The sequence below is a fragment of the Bombina bombina genome, chromosome 6 (assembly GCF_027579735.1).
Source record: "Bombina bombina isolate aBomBom1 chromosome 6, aBomBom1.pri, whole genome shotgun sequence".
NCBI classification, from domain to species: Eukaryota; Metazoa; Chordata; class Amphibia; order Anura; family Bombinatoridae; genus Bombina; species Bombina bombina.
The window spans coordinates 862275381-862300709 of NC_069504.1; the positions used below are offsets into that span (position 1 = coordinate 862275381).

At 38.5% G+C, this 25329-nt stretch overlaps 1 protein-coding gene across 1 annotated transcript in view; it reads right to left on the bottom strand.

The window, feature by feature from the left end:
• The window catches only part of DNAH2 (dynein axonemal heavy chain 2), a 456831-nt gene that overhangs the window by 402746 nt on the left and 28756 nt on the right, over positions 1–25329 (bottom strand). The window contains exons 6-7 of the mRNA XM_053719507.1: positions 19101–19292; positions 563–720 (exon numbers count right to left, since the gene is read on the bottom strand). Coding sequence (XP_053575482.1) covers positions 563–720; positions 19101–19292 — 350 coding nt within the window. The remainder of the gene's footprint in view (positions 1–562; positions 721–19100; positions 19293–25329) is intronic.

The following is a 25329-nucleotide window of genomic DNA, read 5'->3' on the forward strand; positions in this document are numbered from 1 at the left end:
AAAAATGTGTGGAAACAAATGTTTGAGAAACAGACAAAAATACGTTTACTGATTGATTAAAATTCTGGTATGAACTTGTCACCATGTAATGTATGGGAAATGTTTCTGAGGCTGACATTTATTTGATAAACATTAGATTAATTAGTTATCATGGGGCTGACAGAGGTTTTGCAATGGTTTAGAAAAAAACTGCAATTACCCTTCGGGTACACTTGGCCACTAAATCCCTGTTGTGTTACAGGCAATCAAGTGCTAAAATAACTGCTGTATGTGCGTGGTGGGAAATCAAAGGGTTAAATTACTGTTTTGTACCTGTTTCTGGTAGCCAAAGGTTTAAAACACTACACACACACACATTTATATGCTCACACAAACATGACAACTTGTTTTTTTTGACTGGCTCCTGGAAATTTACAAATGTATCCTTCACTGACCAAAATGCATTTATTTTTCTTTTAGAATGCTGGTGTGTTTTTCGGCACCAACCTATTTATTGCTTGGCCCTTTCTCTTTTACTTGCTAAGTTCCCATTTGGAGTATTGTGTTGTCCCTTTGTACCTACCTGCTGTGCATTTGAACTGCCAATAAGTAGTGCTCCTTCCATGCCATACAGCATGTGATACAATCCTTCAGGATCTGATTACTTGAAGCAATATATCCATCAAAAATGCGATCAAGAGACACCTCTCGGCTACACAGGCGAATCAGTTCATTACTTATCTATATGGAGAGGATAGGAGACTTTCATTAGATGTCATTAAATAGCATTCATTTATTTAATTATTGCTTATTTTGTATAACTCTATATTGTATGTATTGCATACAGATGCAATAGAATTGATCCATTTACTACATTTATAATTTATAATCAACTATCATGGAAAATTTAAATGGACATTAAAGGGATATGAAACCCACATTTTTTTATTTCATGATTCAGAAAGAGCATGCAATTTTAAACAACTTTCTAATTTATTCCTATTATCAATTTTTCTTTGTTCTCTTGGTATCTTTATTTGAAAAAAGAAGGAATGTAAGCTTAGGAGCTGGCCCATTTTTGGTTCAGCACCCTGGGTAGCATTTGCTGATTGGTGGCGATATTGATAATAGCAGTAAATTAGAAAGTTGCTTAAAATTGCATGCTCTATCTAAATTATTAAAAAAAATGGATTTAATATCCCTTTAAATTCTAAGCGCCAGATTACAACAGTTACACGTGAGCGAAAAGGTTTTTATTGTGGCTGTATCGCTCGTATTACAAGTTGAAAGTAAACATGATCTCTTGAGCGCATCCTCAGAGCTCTGGTTAACTGTTTCGCAAAAAAAAAATAGTGTCACAAAACACATCAAAAAAACATTACAAAGTACAGTTACACTCATAATAACACTATCTAATAAAAATTATTTTAAAAAAAATGCACACAAAAGTCATGATATGAGGTCTCGTATTAGAAAGGAAAAAGGTGAAGGGCTTTAACACTGAGATACATACATATACATGTCTAAATATGTATATGTATATATATATATATATATATTATATAAAATGTTAGCGCAAAAGGTTTAACCTATGTGGATGCCTGAGTGTATAGGAAGAGAAACTAAAGGGCCGATTTATCAAGTGCATTGGAGCCCTTTACAGTCAGGTAGATGAAAACATGTAAAAGCATATTTATGCAATATTCATATTTAATAAAAGTGTTATACTGTGTGTTAACTGTAAATATTTCACATTCCAATGTTCTGCACAAAGCAGAATATGTTCTGTGTATTTATAAATATATATTCCTATATATATATATATATATATATATATATATATATATCTATACCATATATAATCATCTATATTTATAGGTATAGATATATATTGTACTAAAATACCATCAGATATACAGTATGTAGAAATATGTATTAATTAATAAATAGAACATATTCTGCTATATAAAGAACATTGGAATGTGAAATATTCATATTAGCACACTTGAGAATATGCGATCAGGTTTGCATGCGAGTAGGGTGTTTCCACCTTTTTTACTCCATTGAATTCTATGGGGGAATACGTTAACACACGTGTGATATCCTAACTTCTGCTTTTTGCACGCATTGGGTTAGCGTGCAAGTAAAAACGTTTTACATTCAACTTGTAATACGAGCGCCAAAAGCTTACTTCTAGCGGGACATACATTTCAATTTTGATTAGAATACAGATACACTTTTACTATAAATGTTCATATGTAGCATATCTAGATATGACTAGCATTTTAAAGAGTGGTGCCTTGTATCAAGTAAACGGAGTCATTGGTGCTTTGGTACAAGGCATTCTGAGCAGACCGACTATTTAAATTGCTTGTGTATGAAGCGTATCCATATTCTGTTTCAGTAAAAGAATTAACTGTCCATGGGTACTTGGGGCATAATTATCTAGATATGCTCTGTTCACCAGCAGTTTAAACAGTCGCTCTGATCAGAAAGCCAGCAGTACCTTGTATCACGTGGGCAATTACTCAGGTTACATGATACAAGGCACCACTGGCTATCTGAGCAGACATGCTGTTTAAAATGCTGGTCCAAGGAACAAGATATCTAGATATGCTCCACTTGTACGTACATATTAAAAGCTATACCTCAAAAATAGATAGCATTCACCAGAAGTTTTTGGCTAATGTGTGTGTTGTGCAAACATGCCTCTATTCAAAATGGCTGAACGTTTCTTTTTTAACACATCTAATTAAGCTATTTATTTATTTCAATTGTTTCTAATATCTAGGATACTTTCTTTTCCATTGGTCATCTGAGTTACTTCCTGGTCTACAGTCTAAAACAAGTGCAATGATATTCCCCATCAAGATGAGGTGCATGTCGCAGGGTCATTTCTCCATTCAACACTCGTGCTAAAACTAAACCCCTCTGCTTGTTCTCTCTATGCCCTCTGCAGGACATATAGGTAAGTAGATATTACACCTGTCACACCACAAGTTATTGCATTTCTCCCTTTAAAGGGACAGTCTACACCAGAATTTTTTTTGTTTGAAAAGATAGATAATCCCTTTATTACCCATTCCCTAGTTTTGAATAACCAACACAGTTATATAAATACACTTTTTACCTCTGTGATTACCTTGTGTCTAAGCCTCTGCAAACTGCCCCCTTATTTCAGTTCTTTTGACAGACATCCATTTTAGCCAATCAGACCTTGCTCACTGGAACTCCACGTGCATGAGCACAGTGTTATCTATCTATATGACAAACGTGAACTAACACCCTCTAGTGGTGAAAAACTTTCAAAATGCCCTGAGAGAAGAGGCGTCCTTCAAGGGCTTAGAAATTAGCATATGAACCTCCTAGGTTTAGCTTTCAACTAAGAATACCAAGAGAACAAAGCAAAATTGGTGATAAAAGTAAATTGGAAAATTGTTTAAAATTACATTATCTAACTGAATCATGAAAGTTTATTTTGGACGAGACTGTCCCTTTAACCTTTTAAATGTCAACATTCAGAAATCAACAATTTAAAGGTTTAGAATTAATCAATCTTACTGCAGTATTTCACAGGTTTAATTACCAACATTTGTTCCGTAAGACTCATAAATTATATAATGCATAAAAAGTTTGGGGAAAAGTCATAGAAATACAACAGGAAAAGAAAGCATTTTCTTCTTCATTTTAAATGTATATGCTGCACCTTTAATAGAAAAGCAAGAAGCATATATGCCTAAATTACGAGTGGAGCGCAACATTGCACTTTTGAGAGCGCGATATTTGCGATCCACTCAGTAAAACCAGTGTACGCAAATGTGCGCTGGTATTACAAGTTAAGCACAATGCGACTGTGACCTCCATAGGCTCCAATGGGAGCCTCGTTCTAATGCCGTGAGATGCGGCAAAGAAACTAGCACAGCACAGGGGGTAAGTCGTGCAACGTTGGGCAGCAAATTTACAATATATACGTATATGAATATATACATATATATTTATGTGTTTATATATGTATACACGCATATATATTTACAGTTTAAAACACAGTCCCTATAGACCGCCATGTAAAGGCACTTTTCAGTGCTGTTTTCTTTTTTCTAACATCCCACATCCCCTCACTTAAATTCCTTATAACTGCTTCGTGCAGCTAGTTGTGACTTTAATATTATTTGTCACTCAGCTTCACATAGTAGTTGCTACACATTATCTCCTATTTGGTTACAACCTATATTTGTTTGGGTACATTTATCCATTTTTACCCATATATATCGATCCTTTAATTATATTAGCTATACAGTCCATTGCCTTTAGTTTATATTCCAACCAGCTTTCCTTGTAGCATTCTCCCTTGTTGCCATTCTATTTTAGTACCATTTCACATCTGCTTGGAGGAGCATTTGCTTTTTTAGGGAGCAGCAATGTTGAGAATTACTAAGAGGTGTATTTTCTCTAACCTGTTTTTTGTATCTTAACCGAGGTTATATTGTCTGATTGGAATCTGATAAACTGGGACGAACCTAGAAGGGGTCAAGCCTTCAAGGCATTGAAGATTGCCCGGAGTTCCAATATATTGATCGGAAGGGAGGACTCCTCCTGAGTCCACAGTCCTTGTGCCTTCTTGGCACCCCAAACGGCTCCCCAGCTGGAAAGGCTTGCATTGGTAGTCACAATCTCCCAGCACGGTCCCAAGAAGCACATGCCTTGGGACAGATGATCTGGACAGAGCCACCAAGGGAGCGAGTCTCTCTACAGGTTGTCCACCACAATCTGTTGAGACAGATCTGAATGGTCGCCGTTCCATTGTCTCAGCATGTATAGTTGTAAGGGTCTGAGATGGGATCTGGAAAAAGGAATGATGTCCATACAGGACACCATGAGTCCTATCACCTCCATACACTGAGCCACTGAGGGTCTCAAGGAGGCATGGAGGGCAAGACATGCAATAGTTAGCTTGCAACGTCTCTGATCTGTTAGAAATATTCTCATGGATATGGAGTCTATTATTGTCCCCAGGAAATTCACCCTTGTACTTGGAGTAAGAGAACTCTTTTCCAAGTTTATCTTCCATCCACGTGATTGAAGAAGATTGAGAAGGGACTCTGAATATTCTTACGCTAGACGAAAAGATGGTGCCTGCACCAAGATATCGTCCAGATAAGGCAATACCTTGTATTCTAGCAACAGCTAGAAGAGCCCCCAGAACCTTCGTATATATCCTTGGAGCAGTAGCCAGGCCGAACGGAAGAGCTATGAACTGGAAGTGCTGGTCCATAAAGGCAAACCTCAGGAACTGAAAATGACCCTGGGTATCGGAATGTGAAGGTATGCATCCTTCAGGTCTATGGTGGTCATAAACTGTCCTTCCTGAACCAGAGGAAGGATTTACCGTATATAATATTGTCTCCTAACTTGTTTAGGCACTTTAGGTCCAGAATTGGACGAAAAGTTCCTTCCTTCTTTGGAACCACGAAAAAGGTTTTAATAAAACCCCAAACCTCTTTCTGTTGTAGGTACCGGGACAATTACTCCTAAAGAGGAGAGAACCCGTACGCAACCTAAGAAGGCAGCCCTCTTTTCTGGTCTTGTAGACAGACTGGAGAGTAGGAATCTGCCCGTGGGCGGATGAAACTTGAATCCTATCCTGTATCCTTGAGATACAACCAACAGAATGCAAGGATCCTGTACATCCTGGAACCAAGCGTCTTATAAAAAGAGACAGTCGGCTCCCAACTTAATCCGGCCCCTTCATGCCGATTTGTTTTCGGTGGGCTCCTTTATCCGTTTGGACTTATTCCAGGACTAAGCCGGCTTCCAAGTACTCTTGGGCTGCTTGGACTTGGATAACGATTGCTGTCGTTGTGATTTGTCAGAACGAAAGGAACAAAATTAGACAATTGCCATCCCTCAGGCCTATTTTTCTTATTGTGCGGTAGGAAGGTGTCTTTCCCTCCGATAACCATAGAAATAATGGAGTCCAGCCCTGGACCGAATAAAATCTTCCCCTTGAAAGGAAGAGAAAGGAATCTGGATTTAGAAGTAATATCCGCAGACCAAGACTTCAACCAGAGAGCCCTGCGGGCTAGGACCGCCAAGCCAGAAGCCTTTGCATTTAGGCGAATAATCTTCATATTTGTGTCACAGATGAAGGAGTTAGCAATTCTCAGAGCCTTAATTCTCTCCTGAATATCCTTGAGGGGATTCTCCACCTCAATGAGCTCCAACAGAGTGTCACATCAGTAGGTAGCTGCTCCAGCAAACGCAGCTACAGCTGTCGTCGGTTGAAATAAAAACCCTGTATGTTGAAACATCTTCCTCAGAAAGGTTTCCATTTTATTATCCATAGGCTCTCTAAAAGAAGAACTATACTCTAGAGGGATAATAGTACGCTTAGCCAGTCTAGAAAAGAAAATTTATGCTTACCTGATAAATGTATTTCTTTTTTGACACAATGAGTCCACGGATCATCATTAATTACTGTTGGGAATATCACTCCTGCCCAGCAGGAGGCGGCAAAGAGCACCAGAGCAAAGCTGTTAAATATCACCTCCCTTCCCTCCCACCCCAGTCATTCAACCAAAGTAAAGGAGAGAAAGGAAACAACAAGGTGCAGAGGTGTCTGAAGTTTATAACATATCAACAACCTGTCTCAAAAACAGGGCGGGCCGTGGACTCATTGTGTCAAAAAATAAATAAATTTATCAGGTAAGCATTAATTTTCTTTTCTTTTTAATGACACAATGAATAAACGGATCATCATTAATTACTGCTGGGAATCAATACCCAAGCAAGAGTACACAGATGATAAGGGAGGGACAAGACAGGAACCTAAACTGAAATCACCACTGCTTGAAGAACCTTTCTCCGAAAAACGACCTCAGCAGAGGCCAAAAGTGCAATTTTATAGAATTTTAAAGAAAAGTGAAAAGAGAATCAAGATGCAGCCTTGCAAGTCTGTTTCATAGAAACTTCACTTCTGACTGCCCATGAGAAATCAACAGCCCTCATGGAGTGAGCCGTAACTCTCTCTGGAGGTTGCTATCCAGCAATCTCTTAGGCGAAATGTAAGATACTCTTTAGCCATAAAGAAAGAAAAGCAGCCGTAACTTTCTGTTCCTTACGTCTTACAAAATCCTTAGTCGCCTGCAAGTAAAATTTCAGTCTAAATAGTGCCAAAACCCTTCCTTCAGAGAAGAAGGATTAGGGCACAAGGAAGGAACACCAGTCTCCTGATTAACGCTCCAGATAAAAATAACATAATGGTACGTAAAACCACCTTATCTGAACAAAACTAAGGCAAGGTGACTCACGCTGTAATGCCGAGAGCTCTGACACTCTACGAGCAGAGGAAAGAGTGATACAAAACAAAACTTTCCAAGATAATATCTAAGGAATGCATCGGCTCAAATAGAGCCCCCTGAATACTCCTAAGAACTAAATTAAGATTCTAAGGAGGAGCAACTGGTTAGAATGCAGGCCTAATCCAGACCATGGCCTGACAAAACTAATGTACGCCTGGGAATCCTCCAGACGTATATGTAACAAAAAAGACAAGGCAGAAAATAGACCCTTTAGGGAACTTGCCGATAAACCCCTCTCCAAACCTTCTTGGAGAAAGGACAGAATTCTAAGAATCCTAACTCTACTCCAAGAGTAGACTTTAAATATAGATATTTACGCCATATCTTATAGTAAATCCTTCTAGTTATATATTTATTATCCTGAATGATAATCTCAATGACCGACTCCTAAAATCCACGCTTGGATAAAACTAAGCGTCCAATCTACAAGCAGTCAGCGTCAGAGAAACTAGATTTGGATGAAGGAAGCACTTTGAAGGAGAAGTTCTTTCCTCAACGAAAGTCTCCAAGATGGAAGAGATGCATGACCATCAGGTCTGCATACCAATCCTGCGGAGCCCTGCCGGTGCATTAAGGATCACCGACGCACTCTCCTGCTTGACTCAAGCATGACTCGGGGAAGAAGAGCAAAAAGTAGGAAAAAAGTATGCAAGACTGAAACTCCGAGGTATCGCCAGAGCATCCATCGGAATAGCCTGAGGGTCCCTTGACCTCGACCAGTACCTCGAAAGACTAGCATTCTGTCGAGATGCCATGAGGTCCAAATCCAGCTGGAAATCCACTCCTGGAATGTGTATCGCTGACCTACTGGAACTTCCATGTTCCCTGAGTCTTTAGGGAGCCCCCTACTCCCCATCCCAGAAATCTGGCGTCTGTTGTCACAATCACCCATGAGGGTCTACGAAAGCAGGTTCCCCTTGAAGAGATGATCCTGAAACAACCACCAAGGTAGAGAATCCCTGTCTCCTGCTCTAGCTGTAATCGCGGAGACATCTTTGATTTCCTGACTTCTGTCAAAATAACTCTCATTGATAAGGAGTCTATTATGGTTCCCAAGGAAACTATCCTTGTAGATGGAACTAAAGAACTCTTTTCCAAATTCACCTTCCATCCGTGAGACCACAGGAAGGATAACATTTTCATGTGTGATCCTGCTTGTTGAACCAGAATGTCGTCCAGATAAATAACCACTTCAATGCCCCGCGATCAGAGCACCAATAGCAGGGATCCCAGAACCTTTGAGAAAATTCTGGGAGCTGTGGCAAGCCGAATGGAAGAGCCACGAACTGGAAGTGTTTGTCTTAGAAACTTGTGATGGTCCCTGTGGATGGGAACATGCAAGAAAACGTCCCTTAAATCCACCGTGGTCATAAATTGACCCTCTTGGACCAAAGGAAGAATGAAACTAGTAGTTTCCATCTTGAAGGACGGCACTCTCACAAACTTGTTTGGACTTTGAGATCTAAAATTGGTCTGAAGGTTCCCTACTTCTTGGGAATCACCAACAGATTGGAATAGAATTCCAGACCTCGTTCCTGCATTGGAACAGGAACAACCACTCCAAGGTCAGAGAGGTCCCAGACACAATGTAAGAATGCCTCTCCTTTGTCTGTTCTACAGATAATCTTGAAAACAGTAAACCTGCCCCTGGGAGGAAAGGTTAGAACTTTAGATTGTATTCCTGGGACACAATGTCCACCGCCCAGGGATCCAGAACATTTCGAACCTGAGCCCGAACGAAGGAAGCCAGCCCCCTACAAGATCCAATCCCAGATCTGAGGCATGCCCTTCATGCTGTCTCTGATTCAACAGCAGGCTTCTTGGATTGCTTTCCCCTAGTCCAAGACTGAATGGGTCTCCAGGAAGGCTTGGACAGCTCATGCCTGGAAGAGGGAATGGAAAGATTTTCCTAGAATTTTCGAAAGGAACTAAAATTACTCTGACGTCCCTTTTATTTATTTCTATTATCCTGAGGGAGGGAATGTACCTTAACTCCAGTAATATCAGCAATTATCTCCGTCAAACCAGGTCCAAACAAGGTCTTACCCTTGTAAGGAGTCGTCAAAAGATGAGACATCCGCAGACCAAGATTTTAACCATAACGCTCTGCGGCCCAATATGGCAAGCCTAAAATCCTAGCTCCCTGTTAACAAACTGAAGGGAAGCATACGTAAAAAAGGAGTTGGCTAATTTAAAGGCCTTTATCCTAACCTGTATTTATTCAAGGGGAGTATTTGTCTGAATAGAATCAGACAACGCATGAAACTAGTATGCTGCCGCACTAGTGACGTTAGCACCGCAGGTTACCATTGTAAACCCAGATGTACATACATTCTTTTGAGCAACCACTCTAACTTCTTATCCATAGGATCTTTAAAGGAACAACTATCCTCTATGGGCATAGTAGGTCTCTGGTTAGCGTGGACATTGCCCCTTCTGCCAAGACTCCTTAATAGAGTCTGCTATAGGAAACATCCCGTTAAAAATAGGGTATGGAGAAAAAGGGATACCCGGTTTCTCCCATTCCTAGCAATAATCTTTGTAGCCCTTACTGGTACAGGAAATACTTCCACCATGGTGGGCACGTCAAAATACTTGTTTAGCTTACTGGACTTTTTAGGATTGCCTACGCAGTTAGTCTCGAAGTCGTCCAAGGTAGCTAAAACCTCCTTAATTAACAAACGGAGGTGTACAAGCCAAAACCTGAAGAAAACAACTCCAGTATCAGATAAAGGTATTATACTGTCTGAGTCTGAGATTTCCCCCTCAGATACTACTGAAGTATCTACCTCTTCAAGCTTCTGGAAAGAAAACTTTCGGAATAGCCACTACTGTATCAGAAACCTTTATTTGAATACAAGCGATGTCTTGCAAGGTAACTCCACGTGGAGTTTGAGAGGAAGCGCAGGGCTCTGCATGTGTGGGCGATAAAAAATTTAGGACACTTGAGGAGAAAGATGCAGCATATATTGAACATTGTCATTAGACTCCTGAAAAACATCCGCCTTACAAGAAGTTGGCTCAGAAAAGTCTATCCCTATTTTTTAAATACTCTCACCACATGAGAAACAGAAAGGGATTGGTGGTTCCATATTGGTATCAAAACATAAAGAACAAGAGACACTATGCATCTTGGTCCATACTGACTCACAATGGATGAATTAATCAAATAAAAGTCTTACATTTTTTAATAAAAATTAACACAGAATAAATGGTACTGTCTCTTTAAATTTTAAAACGTAAGTTTTTATTTTTTGTGCAGAAAATAGGCTAAATTGGTACACAAATTCTGCAGAACCCTTCTAACCCTCAGCTAACTTTGCTGAGGTTCCCATTTGGCTTTCTAACACCAGATACATTCCCTCAGAAAAAGGACCGGAACTCAGCTGTAGCGGTGTCCGGTCCTAACACTTGTTTAAATACTGAGGGCTCTATTTATAAATTCAAACTGTCTGATCCTTCCGATAAAAGGAAGTGTTAGGAAGTGTAAAGGAAGTGGTGTGCAACCCAAATCGGCGCCACGCATAGCTCCACCAATCGTGGGCGTTTCCAAAGGCAATCTCCCGGTGCCATTTTAATGCTTAAAATTAAGTCACCGGGAGATATTATCTGCAAAGCCTGGAAGTAAACTGAGTCTTTCGCTTCTAGACCGCTGCTTAGCCCTGTGAACAGTGAAACACCACCTCTAATGAGCCTATCTCCTCAGTCCCAGTGATATAAGCCCCCGGGAGCAGTGAAAAATCACTTATTCATGAGACTATCTCTTCAGCCCCGGTGCCTGTTTAAAAGGTTCTGTCTATAAATCCCCTCCTTTTGTATATAGGAGGCTCTATGACCCAGGTAAATAAAGTGCTCCACTTCCTCTGGATCCTTTTATTCTTTGCCCAGACCCAGAATAAAAAGTCGGCACTTACCTTTTAAATCTGCCAGACAGCAAGGAAGCTCAGCAGGTTTGAGAGGTCCTCTCCCTCACATAGCCATGTGGAGAAAAGATAAAGCCTGAGTAATCTTACTTAGGCTATCAGGATTAGGGCAGCATAAATATATGGGAGGCGCATTGAAAATTATGTCTCAAAAGTTCCCATTGCTCTAAAGCCACCACTGCTCTACTGAAGAGACTGATATGGACTACGGCTACACCCTAGGACAAAGCAGCAGAATCTTGCACTACTTAAAAAATAATAAAATCTTGCTTAAAGAATCTTTTTCTAACACCTAACTTTACCACTTCCTTGCTCTAACGTAGACAAAGAGAATGACTGGGGTGGGAGGGAAGGGAGGTGATATTTACCAGCTTTGCTGTGGGGCTCTTTGCCGCCTCCTGCTGGGCAGGAGTGATATTCCCAACAGTAATTAATAGTGCCATCCACCTTAGGGATGGAGCCCCACAAATATAACTGAGAGTCAGGGACCAGGAATAATTTTTTTAAAGTAGACAAGGGGAAAAAAGAAGTTCCTATTCTTTCCCATTCGTTACTAATAATGTTCGCCATCTTAACTGGCACAGGAAAGTCAGAGGGACCTTCCCGTCTTCATAAACCCTGCCTAATTTAGGTTCCTAAGGGAGTGTAGCCCCTGGAACCTCTAGCATAGACAGAACCTCCTTTAATAAAAAAGCAGATGCTCAATTTTAAATCTAAAAGGAGAGTTCCTCCGCTGAAGGAGGTTTAGAAACTGAAGTCTCTGACTCAGAAAGTTCACCCTCTGAAGCTACAGAGGTTAACTCATCCTCGGATAGCTGGAACATAGTATCTAAATCCGACAAATATTTAGATGACTTTAGGTCAGGAGAACTATGTTTAACCTTTCTCTTACGTTTGCTAGAGCGAGGTAAGGCACTCAGGGCTGCAGAAACTGCAGATTGTAACTGCGTAGTAAAGTCCACCAGAAAAAAAAGCCCCCTCCAGATGGAGGATTCGTTGAACCGCGGTGAACTGCATGTGGAGCGGGTAGTGTAGAAAGGGTAGTAATCTCTCTGGACCCAGATTCCTGAGAGGTAGACGGCTCAGAGGGGCTAATAGCGCTATGAGTATTAGCAAGCTTGTCTCCCTTCTTAGAGTTTAGAACAGTGCTTAGGCAAATGGAAAAAAATTGAGCAGGCGGACAAACCACGGCCTCCTCACAATATAAGCAGGAATTAATATTCAGTACAGAAGGAGCGGAACCTTCTAATGTAGTATCAGAGTCCTCCATAGCTAAGATATATTCACAGGACAGACAAAAAGTTAACGCTTTTATTAAAAAAATGGCACCTTTATAATCCCAATGGCTGGGGCACTCACCACCTCTTAGACCCAGACAGCTAACAGTTAAAATGCTCTCCTTAGGAGTGATGTCCGCAGCAGGATCGTAGGAAATGAAAAGACTGCACCCGGTCCTGTGGAGCGTAGGACTGGACTTCCCCTGTTATGAAAAAGGCGCTAAGCTATTATCAGCTGTGCAACACTCAAAAACGAAGGTGAAACCTTTTTGTTCCAAGCCAAAAGCACACAGTCTATGAGCCCAAAAAACTCTCAGATTAAAGCAGTTATAAATAACCCTTAGCTGTTCAAATAATCTCCCTGAAGGAGATATTAACCATTGATCCTATTGAGGTACAAAGGAGGCACACTGTGACCCTGTATAGAAAAAGTGTATCCATGCTGTGGAACAGGCACAGCCTCTCAAGGATGACAGACTTGCAGCGACGCTTTTGACATGGACTTGAGTGTGTAACAGCAAGCAGTGAAACTCGTCAACACTGATTGCTCAGAAGCTATTAGGTAACAGTCTGGATGGGTTCGCAGAAAAAATTTACCTGCATCTCCAGACTCTAATTTTTATCAATACTCTCACTGAGAGGTTGACATGATTACTTAAAACTCCAGTCCTTTCTTGAAGGGAACATACCCATTACAGGACTATCCAAATATTCTGACACTTCTCTGCCACCTCCTATAGTGACGAAAGACAAAGAATGACTGGGGGATAGGGGAAGTTGGAGGGATATTAAGCCTTTGGCTGGGGTGTCTTTGCCTCCTCCTGGTGGCCAGATGTTGTATTTCCCAACAGTAAGTAATGAAGTTGTGGACTCTCCCTGCCTTATGGAAGGAAAAGATGCTAATATTTTATATTTTAATAAAGGAAATATACACTATATCTGGGGGGGGGGGGCAATTGGGGGACATTTTTTTAATCAACCAGGTGTCTGATCTCTGATTAATTGCACTTAGCACAAAGTGCTACCGCAATCTCACGCTAAAATAGCACGTTAAAATAGCGCTTCACTTGTAATCTAGCCCATAATGTTGCAGTCTTGGGCTTGCCTGTATGTACGGCCACACCACTCAGCTACCAAGAACTATTTATTACTGGTCATTTTAGTAAAAAGTACCAGTATTTCATAACCAAGCACTTACACTGTTACCTAGCAACAGTACACTAGAGCACCGAAAAGCAGTTACTTGGAGCGGCTTGAGTTAATAACTCTCCTGTGCTGCACACTAGTTCCTCCCGCCTACACCAATGCAAAGATAGATATGCTCCACAGCATCAATGTGATCACACAGGAAAGCTCTTACAAACAGACTATTTGGCCATGTTGCTCTTAGAATGTGCAGCAGAACACAGAATAATGGTTACTATAGTCCTAAATGCATACTCTAGATAGAAGGCTTGACGGTTAATTGCGCAATGATTTTATCCCCCTATTTCAATTATATGTGAGCACAGGCATAACAGAGCACAATCTCTGCTACTGTTAAGTACATTTACAGCCAGGGAAGAAAATCTTAACCCACAAACACATTAAAGGGATGTTAAACCAAACATTGAAATGCCCATACAATGTTTGATTATGGTAAGTAAAAAATTGTGATTTACTTTCATTATATTATATTATTATTTTTTGTAATTTGGGGGGGGGGGGTAGTACCCACTGCCATTCAATCCTGATCATATAACATGTTACACAGTCATTGTTTAATCAGTGCAGGAGCTTAATTAAATGTGTCCCTAAGTGGCCATAACATAAGAGTTTTGTGGACCATAAAACAAGGTAAATGTTTTAAAGAAAATTACGTTACATTTTTTGAAAGGGATATGAAAGTAAAAATTAAGATGTCATGATTCAGATTCAGTATGCACTTTTAAGAAACTTAAATTTACTTTTTTTTTTTTTAAATTGAGATAACACTATATATAGCGATAAAAGGGGGCACAAAAAAATAATATATAAAAAAATATTCACAAAGAAACAATAAGGCAAATCTTAATTTCAGATATAAGAATCTGCGCAGTTCTTCCTATATATTACCAAACAATTATGTAATGATTGTCCAGGAATTAAATCAGTGCTATGCACTATTGTTCATATGCAAGAAGCTTCCACCGGTCCTGGGTTGATGGCGGCTGCTCTTCTCCTCACAGATAATACCGGACAAAACTATGAATGGAAACACAAAACAGAGGGGCGCCTCATGTGTAGATCAACCAAAAGACAGAATCATACATGAAATCCAGAGCCAAAAGGGTAGTCACATTTGGCAATAGCACAGCAATGTGCTAGTAGTGGCAGACTGATATCTCTGGGTGTATCAGCTCACCCTCTCTCTAGATGTCGCAGTGTCCACAGGACCCCAGGCAGGAAACCAGGATACCAAGCTCCCATTCGTGTGTCACTCCAATAGGAAGACAAAAGGTGCTAGTACTAAGCTTAGGTTTAAAAATGGTTTGTTAAAAACAAAAGCAGTGAGTAAAAATAGGGGGTGTCTAAGTGTCACCCCTATCTGCAACGCGTTTCTCGGCTATGACAGCCGTTTCATCAGGCATCTAGCACCTTAAACAGTTCAATGCTATTTAAATCATTTTAGAACAAATGAACAAACAAGCACACAGCCCATTGTGGGCGTATTGAGTACACATGTGTTACTTTCCCAAACAAATAATACATCATGTATGAGAATAAATATATATATATATATATATATATATATGTGTATAAACATTTTCATAAGGCCCATCCACATACATGTTAATAGCCTATATTGATCTTACTCAGCAGCCTATTAATGGTTTATTACCAAAAATCCAAAAACCATTTGCATTGTAATAATCCCTCCATATGTTTGGATCTAAACTATTTGGTTGACCCTCTTACCTTAATTTTAGTGGGATGTCTCTATATGAAAAGATTGATCGTTTATTTCGATTACATATTACATGTTTGAATAGTTAATAAAACTTTACCGGAGCTCCTTGGTGTGATCATAACTTAGTTACCTCCTTGTCAGCTCGTTCATGGATGTGTAATCCTTTTGGTGTCAGTACATATAATAAGCAATTTGAGCTAAGATTGTGCTTCACCACTTTGCTTGGACGGTTCTGTACGGTATTCCTGATATTTCCGTATACGTCACTCTGTCACGTGATTATATGGTCTTAATATGGTGCTGTGAACAGGGGATCATGACTCCTTTGGATATATATATATATCCTCATAATCCCCTAACAAAGACCAAATGTCCATAAATACTATAGTAATGATATCCCCAGTTCACAACACCATAATATATATGGTGTTATAGATGTCCACAATATCAGCAGGGGCACAATATCAAATGATGATATAGGATCAATAATCCCTTCCTTTTTTATCACACACTATTGTATGAATCATATCCCCTTTTTTCATTTTTTATTCGATTCGATTCGCTATAGGATCCACGTTAGTTAGAATTATTAGATTCTTATGTTCACAAGTTTTATACAAAATAATACACACATAGCATAGCATTATATTTCATTTACACAAATAATCTGGCTTTAAGACATAGGATTAATTACACTACACTGAATGTATTACATATTATATTTGTTTAGACCACTTTTAATCATTTTATGAATTGTTTCACTTTATATTCTTACACAATACACGTAAAAGACTGGATTGAATGTCAGAAATGTATCTAATAAAACACCTATGTCAGAAATGTATCTAATATTCACAATAGAGATAATGGGCGATATTACATATACAGCGCAAGCTTCAGCGCAACTGCTTAAACCCACACCGCACCTTACACATCGGGGTATTACATAAACCCTGCTCGCAGTTCATCAAGTGTCGTAAGTCAGATAAACTAGTGATTTCCAGAAAGGAGCGTAAATTCAAATTTCTGGAGTCGCCAGTGATTTACGGCACTTTAGAAGCTGCCTAAGAAAATAAAAAATAAATGTAAAATCTCCCATAAAGTCTAACCTGCCTCCCAAAAATAAACCCGATACGTAAAACCCCTATATCCGCCATCAAACCCACATCGGAACTAATAATAAAAGTATTAACCCCTAAACCGACAACCCCCCACAACGCAATAAGCCTAATTAAACTATTAACCCCTAATCCGCTATTCACACAAATCGTGATCTACCTAATAAAACTATTAACCCATAATCCACCATTAACCCACATCGCAATAAACCTAATAAAGTATATGAACCCCTAATCCACCATTAACCAACATTGCAATAAACCTAATAAAGTATATGAACCCCTAATCCGCCATTAACCCACATCGCAACAAACCTAATAAAACTATTAACCCCTAATCCACCAAACCCACACAAGGCAATAATCCAAATAAATCTATGAACCCCTAATCCACCAAACCCCCACAAAGCAAATAACTAATTAAATTACAAAGCCCCCTAACCTAACACCCACTATATTAACCCCAATTTACAACCATTTGTGCCATAATTGCACACGCAGTTTCTAAATAATATCAGTGAGAAACCTAAAGTTTGTGAAAAAGTTTGTGAAAAAGTGAACGTTGTTTTTTTTTATTTGATCGCATTTGGCGGTGAAATGGTGGCATGAAATATACCAAAATGGGTCTAGATCAATACTTTGGGTTGTCTACTACACTACACTAAAGCTAAAATTCACCCTACAAGCTCCCTAATTAACCCCTTCACTGCTGGGCATAATACACGTGTGGTGCGCAGCAGCATTTAGTGACCTTCTAATTACCAAAAAGCAACGCCAAAGCCATATATGTCTGCTATTTTTGAACAAAGGGGATCCCAGAGAAGCATTTACAACCATTTGTGCCATAATTGCACAAGCTGTTTGTATATAATTTCAGTGAGAAACCTAAAATTTTGAAAAATTTAACGTTTTTTTTTTTTTATTTGATCGCATTTGGCGGTGAAATGGTGGCATGAAATATAGCAAAATGGGCCTACTTGGGGTTGTCTACTACACTACACTAAAGCTAAAATTAACCCTACAAGCTCCCTACATGCTCCCTAATTAACCCCTTCACTGCTGGGCATAATACATGTGTGGTGCACAGTGGCATTTAGCGGCCTTCTAATTACCAAAAAGCAATGCAAAAGCCATATATGTCTGCTATTTCTGAACAAAGCGGATCCCAGAGAAGCATTTACAACCATTTATGCCATAATTGCACAAGTTGTTTGTAAATAATTACAGTGAGAAACCTAAAGTTTGTGAAAACATTTGTGAAAAAGTGAACGATTTTTTTTGATCACATTTGACAGTGAAATGGTGGCATGAAATATAACAAAATGTTTGGGATGTCTTCTAAAAAAAATATATATATATACATGTCAAGGAATATTCAGGGATTCCTGAAAGATATCAGTGTTCCAATGTAACTAGCGCTAATTTTGAAAAAAAGTGGCTTGGAAATAGCAAAGTGCTACGTATTTATTGCCCTATAACTTGCAAAAAAAGCAAAGAACATGTAAACATTGGGTATTTCTAAACTCAAGACAAAATTTAGAAACTATTTAGCATGGATGTTTTTTGGTGGTTGTAGATGTGTAATAGATTTTGGGGGTCAAAGTTAGAAAAAGTGTGTTTTTTTCCATTTTTTCCTCATATTTTATCATTTTTTTTAGATTAAATTATAAGATATGATGAAAATAATGGTATCTTTAGAAAGTTCATTTAATGGCGAGAAAAACGGCATATAATATGTATGGGTACAGTAAATGAATAAGAGGAAAATTACAGCTAAACACAAACACCGCAGAAATGTAAAAATAGCCTTGGTCCCGAATGGACAGAAAATGGAAAAGTGCTGTGATCCTTACCGTACTTAAAGGGACAGTCTAGTCAAAATTAAACTTTTAAGATTCAGAAAGGGCATGCAATTTTAAAGAACTTTCCAAGTTACTTTTATAATCAAATGTGATTTATTCTCTTGGTATTCTTTGTTGAAACTAAACCTAGGTACGCTCATATGCTAATTGCTAAGCCCTTAAAGTCTGCCTCTTATCTGAATGCATTTGACAGCTTTTCACAGCTAGACAGCTCTAGTTCTTGTGTGCCATATAGATAACATTGTACACACTTTCGTGGAGTTATTTATGCGTCTCAAAAGAACTGGAATAAGGGGCAGTTTGCAGAGGTTTAGATACAAGGTAAGCACAGAGGTAAAAAGTATATTAATATAACTGTGTTGGTTATGCAAAACTGGGTAATAAAGGGATTATCTATCTTTTTAAACAATAACAATTCTGGAGTCAACTATCCCTTTAATATGATGAAGAAGCTTCAGCCTTTCTGGGATGTAGTGGAACAAGTATTTGACACATTAAAAAGAAATAATGAATAAATATATCACAGTGTTGTTTTATTCTCCTTAGTGAAAGATTTCCCATGGAGATATTACGTGTTGAATTCCACGTCCCTTTAAACTAATGACATCCGAAGATTAATAAGACATCTTCTCCGCTGACATCTTGTCTACTGACCTTGCGTAAAAGTGAGGTGATACATTCACGGGTATTATAATATGGGGAATTCGTCCAAATGATGCGAACAAGGCTGAGAAGACGTGGGAGCTTCGCTGGGATTTCACTCGCCTTTAAAGTCATCAACTCTTCAAATGGAGCTTTAAGCACCGACAGAAAGCTCAGATTGGATTCAGCCTGAAGGGAACCATCCTGGGGAAAAAGGAAAAGAAACGGACCAAATTATGATTATGCAGGTGAGATAGCGATATAATTTCAGTGGTGACTGAGGACTAGATACATCTATGATTCTCTTAAAAATTATTCTGTCACAATAAAAAGGCCAAAGGCCAGTCATAAATTGTTCAGACTTTCTCTAAGTTAGCGTACCTTAGTAAATCAGACTACTTAAAGAAAAATGGCTTTAAAAAGGATTCAAAATGGCAGGCCTGGGCATACAAGGCTATAAGCCAATTTACATTTTAAATGTTAAAATGGGGTAAAAATAATTAGTAAAGAGACATTCAAGGTAATTCTGAATTTATGAATCAGAAATTATTTAGTGCATTGAAACAAATCTGTGGATAAAAATAAATGCTTTAAAAATATTTTAAACTGTTATTTCATTAGAAAAATATGCATTGTTTTGCAGGCCTGGGACAACCTCCTTAACTCTTCCTGCCGGAACTTATTTATTACATCGGAACAAAGTTCTGATGTAAATAAATAAGTAAAAATTGAAATAGTGCGATTGTAAATGCAATTGTGCAATTTCACTGATGGGATCGGGTCAGGGGAAAGTGTCTGACGCTAGGCATGCCCTCCAGCCCGCGATCCCAGTTAGGAAGCTGTTATGGCTTCAGGACAGCTGAACGGATAGGACGTTCCATACCGTCCTAACAGCGCTAAAGCCCAGCACGGTTAGGACGGCATGGAACGTCCTAACGGCGGGAAGGGGTTAAAAGCATTTTAAACATTCTTTATCTTACTTCTTTGTTGTGGTCAATTAGGAAAAAGATGTAAACATGCTTCTGCACATGTCAACCAATCATTTTGCAGCATGTAGGAGTGTCAGGGTTCTACATTCCACAAAATGCACTCCAGCCTTTTTCTGGCAACAGTGGAACACCAGCATTTCCAGATTAAAAATACACAAAAGACAGGCAAAATAAATAATAAAAGAGCAAGTGTTTTATTTTTAACTTTGCGTAATTAAACATTTTAAGGGTAATTACATTCTGGGTATACTGTCCCCTTTAAATTCGGCTGATGTAAAATACTTATGACTTCCTACAATCTGCAGGATTACATACCTCCTCAAATCTTTTGTCAGGTGTTAAGCTTCATTCAATATTCAGCAATTTAGAGTTTTTTAGAAGAAAATTAGTGTCTCAAAATATGTTGCTTAGCAACTTTAACCCAATGCTATAAAAAAACTTGTTTTGCACATGCAATTTGTACCTTTGGTTGACAAATAGAGAAGCAAATATACTTAAAACTAATATAATTTACATCTATGTCAGACTCCGATGTTAATATAGACTTTTTTTCACGGTTTGACATTAATGGGGGCCAAAAGTAGTGACAAGTTTCCAAATAGGCCTAGTAAGTACAGTGCCTGTGGTTCACAATAAATACTTATTTATGTAACGAAATGCGTTTCTTTTAAAATCATAATTAAAAGGAGAACTTTTAGGTTTGAATAAAATGGTTTAACTTTTTCTCACATCTGAAATCCCTAATCTAAATAGTACTTACTAAATATAATTATTTATAATATGCCACCTGAAGCTCCAGAGCGAAGTGTTTGTTCTCTCGCAGTCTGTCTCAACCTTAGGGTCGCCACCCAGCTGGTATTTTAACAAAATGGCTGGTATTTTTTTTTATAATTATATTTTTATTGAGGTAAAATAGAAACTAATACACATTACACTCATGAAACACGACATTCAACAAAATAAACAGTACACATTAAAGGGATACTAAACCCAAATTATTTCTTTCATGATTCAGATAGAGCATGCAATTTTAAACAACTTTCTAATGTACTCCTATTATCAATTTTTCTTTGTTCTCTTGCTATATTTATTTGAAAAGTAGGTTTAAAAAGCTTAGGAGCCAGCCCATTTTTCGTTCAGCATCTGGGTAGCGCTTGCTGATCAGTGGCTAAATGTACCCACCAATTTAGCAAGCGCTATCCAGGGTGCTTAACCTAAAATAGTCCAACTCTTAAGCTTTACATCCCTGATTTTCAAATAAAGATAGCAAAAGAACAAAGAAAAAATGATAATAGGAGTAAATTAGAAAGTTGCTTAAAATTGCATGCTCTATCTGAATTATGAGAGAAAATTTTGAGCTTAGTATCCCTTTAACAACAAACAGGTTACCTCATTTTTTTTCAATATACCCTTTCATGAGCATCAAAAGTAAAATTAGCATTGTGTCAACAAGCAAAAGTCACACAGTATAAATAAACATGAAAAAAAAATGTCACATAAAATATTAAGACCTTCTATAACCAGAATAGGGCCGCTCTTAGAGCCCAAAGCTATGAGATAATACCAACAAGAGAAGGTATAAAGGAGAAAGTACAGAAATAAGCTATATTGGTTCTATTTTAAATGCTAGGAACATCATCTTGTTAACGCATAGAATTATGAAAAAAACATAGGATCACAATGATGCAGGGAGGGGCCTTACTTTGTATAGACGCAGACAGAAGCGATCAACATACTCTTGGATAATAACACAAGGCAAAATATAACTTATTAATAAGAACTATCTCTGAGATCCTGGCATAGCTCCCTCTGACTAGTAAAATCTCATAAAAAACAAATTGACAGATCAGAGTTACATTTTTGTCTAAAGATATATGAGCCTATAAGCTTGTAAAACAAAAATCCTAGAAGAAAAGATCTTGATTCTGGCCCATAGCTAAGCATCCACTCGAACATAAGCGTTCGGATAGTCCCTTGATATACATATAAAAAAAACTCTAAGATATATGAGCATACTAATCATCTAAAGACAGTCCAACAATATAGGGGACAACTTTCATATATAAAATCTCAGTACAGAGAAGCAAAACAAAAAAATAAGTATCTCTGGCACTGTTGACCAAATCACACCCTCTTTCAGCAATCTTCATACTGAGCCCCATAATACTCTATATAACTATATCTGTAAAGCTATATATATATATATAAAAGCCTTTGTAACCCTTATATAACCTATAATAAATCAACATACCTCCCAACATTTCAAAATTCAAAAGAGGGACAGTAAGTAATATAAATAAAATCCTAAATAACGTCATATATTTTTTAAACTCCTAGGCATCAAACACAAGATCAAACCACTGTTATAGCTATGTGAGCTCTGTATTTAATTAGCCTTTGCAGAGACAGTGCTAAATATTTTTATCTTAATTGGACATTTAATAATAAATTCTTTAAAACTGCTCTCTGCTTTCCCCATTAATATTCTAGATTCTGGCCTTTAAAGTTAGCAAACATGCAGAGTAACACAAGCTACACATATACATGTGCACACACTCAAATACACAGAAACACACACTACATAGCATACACGTACACATACAGATACACACACACACACTACATAGCATACACTTACACATGCAGATACACACACACGGCTAGATTTAGAGTTCTGCGGCCAAAGGGGTGGTTAGCTAAGAGTGCTTTTTTTCCCCCGCACCTTTTAAACACCACTGGTATTTAGAGTTCACAGAAGGGCTGCGTTAGGCTCCAAAAAAGGGAGCGTAGAGCATATTTACCGCCACTGCAACTCTAAATACCAGCGTTGCTTACGGACGCGGCCAGCTTCAAAAACGTGCTTGTGCACGATTCCCCCATAGAAAACAATGGGGCTGTTTGAGCTGAAAAAAAAACCTAACACCTGCAAAAAAGCAGCGTTCAGCTCCTAACGCAGCCCCATTGTTTCCTATGGGGAAACACTTCCTAAGTCTGCACCTAACACCCTAACATGTACCCCGAGTCTAAACACCCCTAACCTTACGCTTATTAACCCCTAATCTGCCGCCCCCGCTATCGCTGACCCCTGCATATTATTATTAACCCCTAATCTGCCGCTCCGTACACCGCCGCAACCTACGTTATCCCTATGTACCCCTAATCTGCTGCCCCTAACACCGCCGACCCCTATGTTATATTTATTAACCCCTAATCTGCCGCCCCCGCTATCGCTGACCCCTGCATATTATTATTAACCCCTAATCTGCCGCTCCATACACCGCCGCAACCTACATTATCCCTATGTACCCCTAATCTGCTGCCCCTAACACCGCAAACCCCTATATTATATTTATTAACCCCTAATCTGCCGCCCCCAACGTCGCCTCCACCTACCTACAATAATTAACCCCTAATCTGCCGACCGGATCTCACCGCTACTCTAATAAATGTATTAACCCCTAAAGCTAAGTCTAACCCTAACAACCCCCTAAGTTAAATATAATTTAAATCTAACGAATCTAACGAAATAAATTAACTCTTAAATAAATTATTCCTATATAAAGCTAAATACTTACCTGTAAAATAAACCCTAATATAGCTACAATATAAATTATAATTATATTGTAGCTATTTTAGGATTAATATTTATTATTAATATTTATTGATCCAAGCCCAAGCGGGGGGCTGAAGATGTCCATGATCCGGCTGAAGTCTTCATCCAAGCGGGAGCTGAAGAGGTGCATGATCCGACTGAAGTCTTCTATCAAGCGGCATCTTCAATCTTCTTTCTTCCGGATCCATGTAGTTCATCCCACCGACGCGGAACATCCATCTTCACCGACGACTTCCCGACGAATGACGGTTCCTTTAAGAGACGTCATCCAAGATGGCGTCCCTCGAATTCCGATTGGCTGATAGGATTCTATCAGCCAATCGGAATTAAGGTAGGAAAATTCTGATTGGCTGATGGAATCAGCCAATCAGAATCAAGTTCAATCCGATTGGCTGATCCGATCAGCCAATCAGATTGAGCTCGCATTCTATTGGCTGTTCCGATCAGCCAATAGAATGCGAGCTCAATCTGATTGGCTGATCGGATCAGCCAATCGGATTGAACTTGATTCTGATTGGCTGATTCCATCAGCCAATCAGAATTTTCTTACCTTAATTCCGATTGGCTGATAGAATCCTATCAGCCAATCGGAATTTGAGGGACGACATCTTGGATGACGTCCCTTAAAGGAACCGTCATTCGTCGGGAAGTCGTCAGTGAAGATGGATGTTCCGCGTCGGCGGGATGAACATGGATCCGGAAGAAAAAAGATTGAAGATGCCGCTTGATAGACTTCAGCCGGATCATGGACCTCTTCAGCTCCCGCTTGGATGAAGACTTCAGCCGGATCATGGACATCTTCAGCCCCCACTTGGGCATGGATCAAGACATCGGAGGCTCTTCTGGATCGATCAGTGAACCCGGCGTGGTGAAGATAAGGTAGGAAGATCTTCAGGGGCTTAGTGTTAGGTTTATTTAAGGGGGGTTTGGGTTAGATTAGGGGCATGTGGGTGGTGGGTTGTAATGTTGGGAGGGGTATTGTATGTTTTTTTTACAGGCAAAAGAGCTGAATTCTTTGGGGCATGCCCCGCAAAGGGCCCTTTTAAAGGCTAGTAAGGTAAAAGAGCTTTTCTATTTTAATTTTAGAATAGGGTAGGGCATTTTTTTATTTTGGGGGGCTTTGTTATTTTATTAGGGGGCTTAGAGTAGGTGTAATTAGTTTAAAATTGTTGTAATATTTTTCTAATATTTGTAAATATTTTTTTATTTTTTGTAACTTAGTTCTTTTTTATTTTTGTACTTTAGTTAGTTTATTTAATTGTATTTATTTGTAGGTATTGTATTTAATTAATTTATTGATAGTGTAGTGTTAGGTTTATTTGTAGATAATTGTAGGTATTTTATTTAATTAATTTATTGATAGTGTAGTGTTAGGTTTAATTGTAACTTAGGTTAGGATTTATTTTACAGGTAATTTTGTAATTATTTTAACTAGGTAGCTATTAAATAGTTATTAACTATTTAATAGCTATTGTACCTGGTTAAAATAAATACAAAGTTGCCTGTAAAATAAATATTAATCCTAAAATAGCTACAATATAATTATTTGTTATATTGTAGCTATATCAGGGTTTATTTTACAGGTAAGTATTTAGCTTTAAATAGGAATAATTTATTTAATAAGAGTTAATTTATTTTG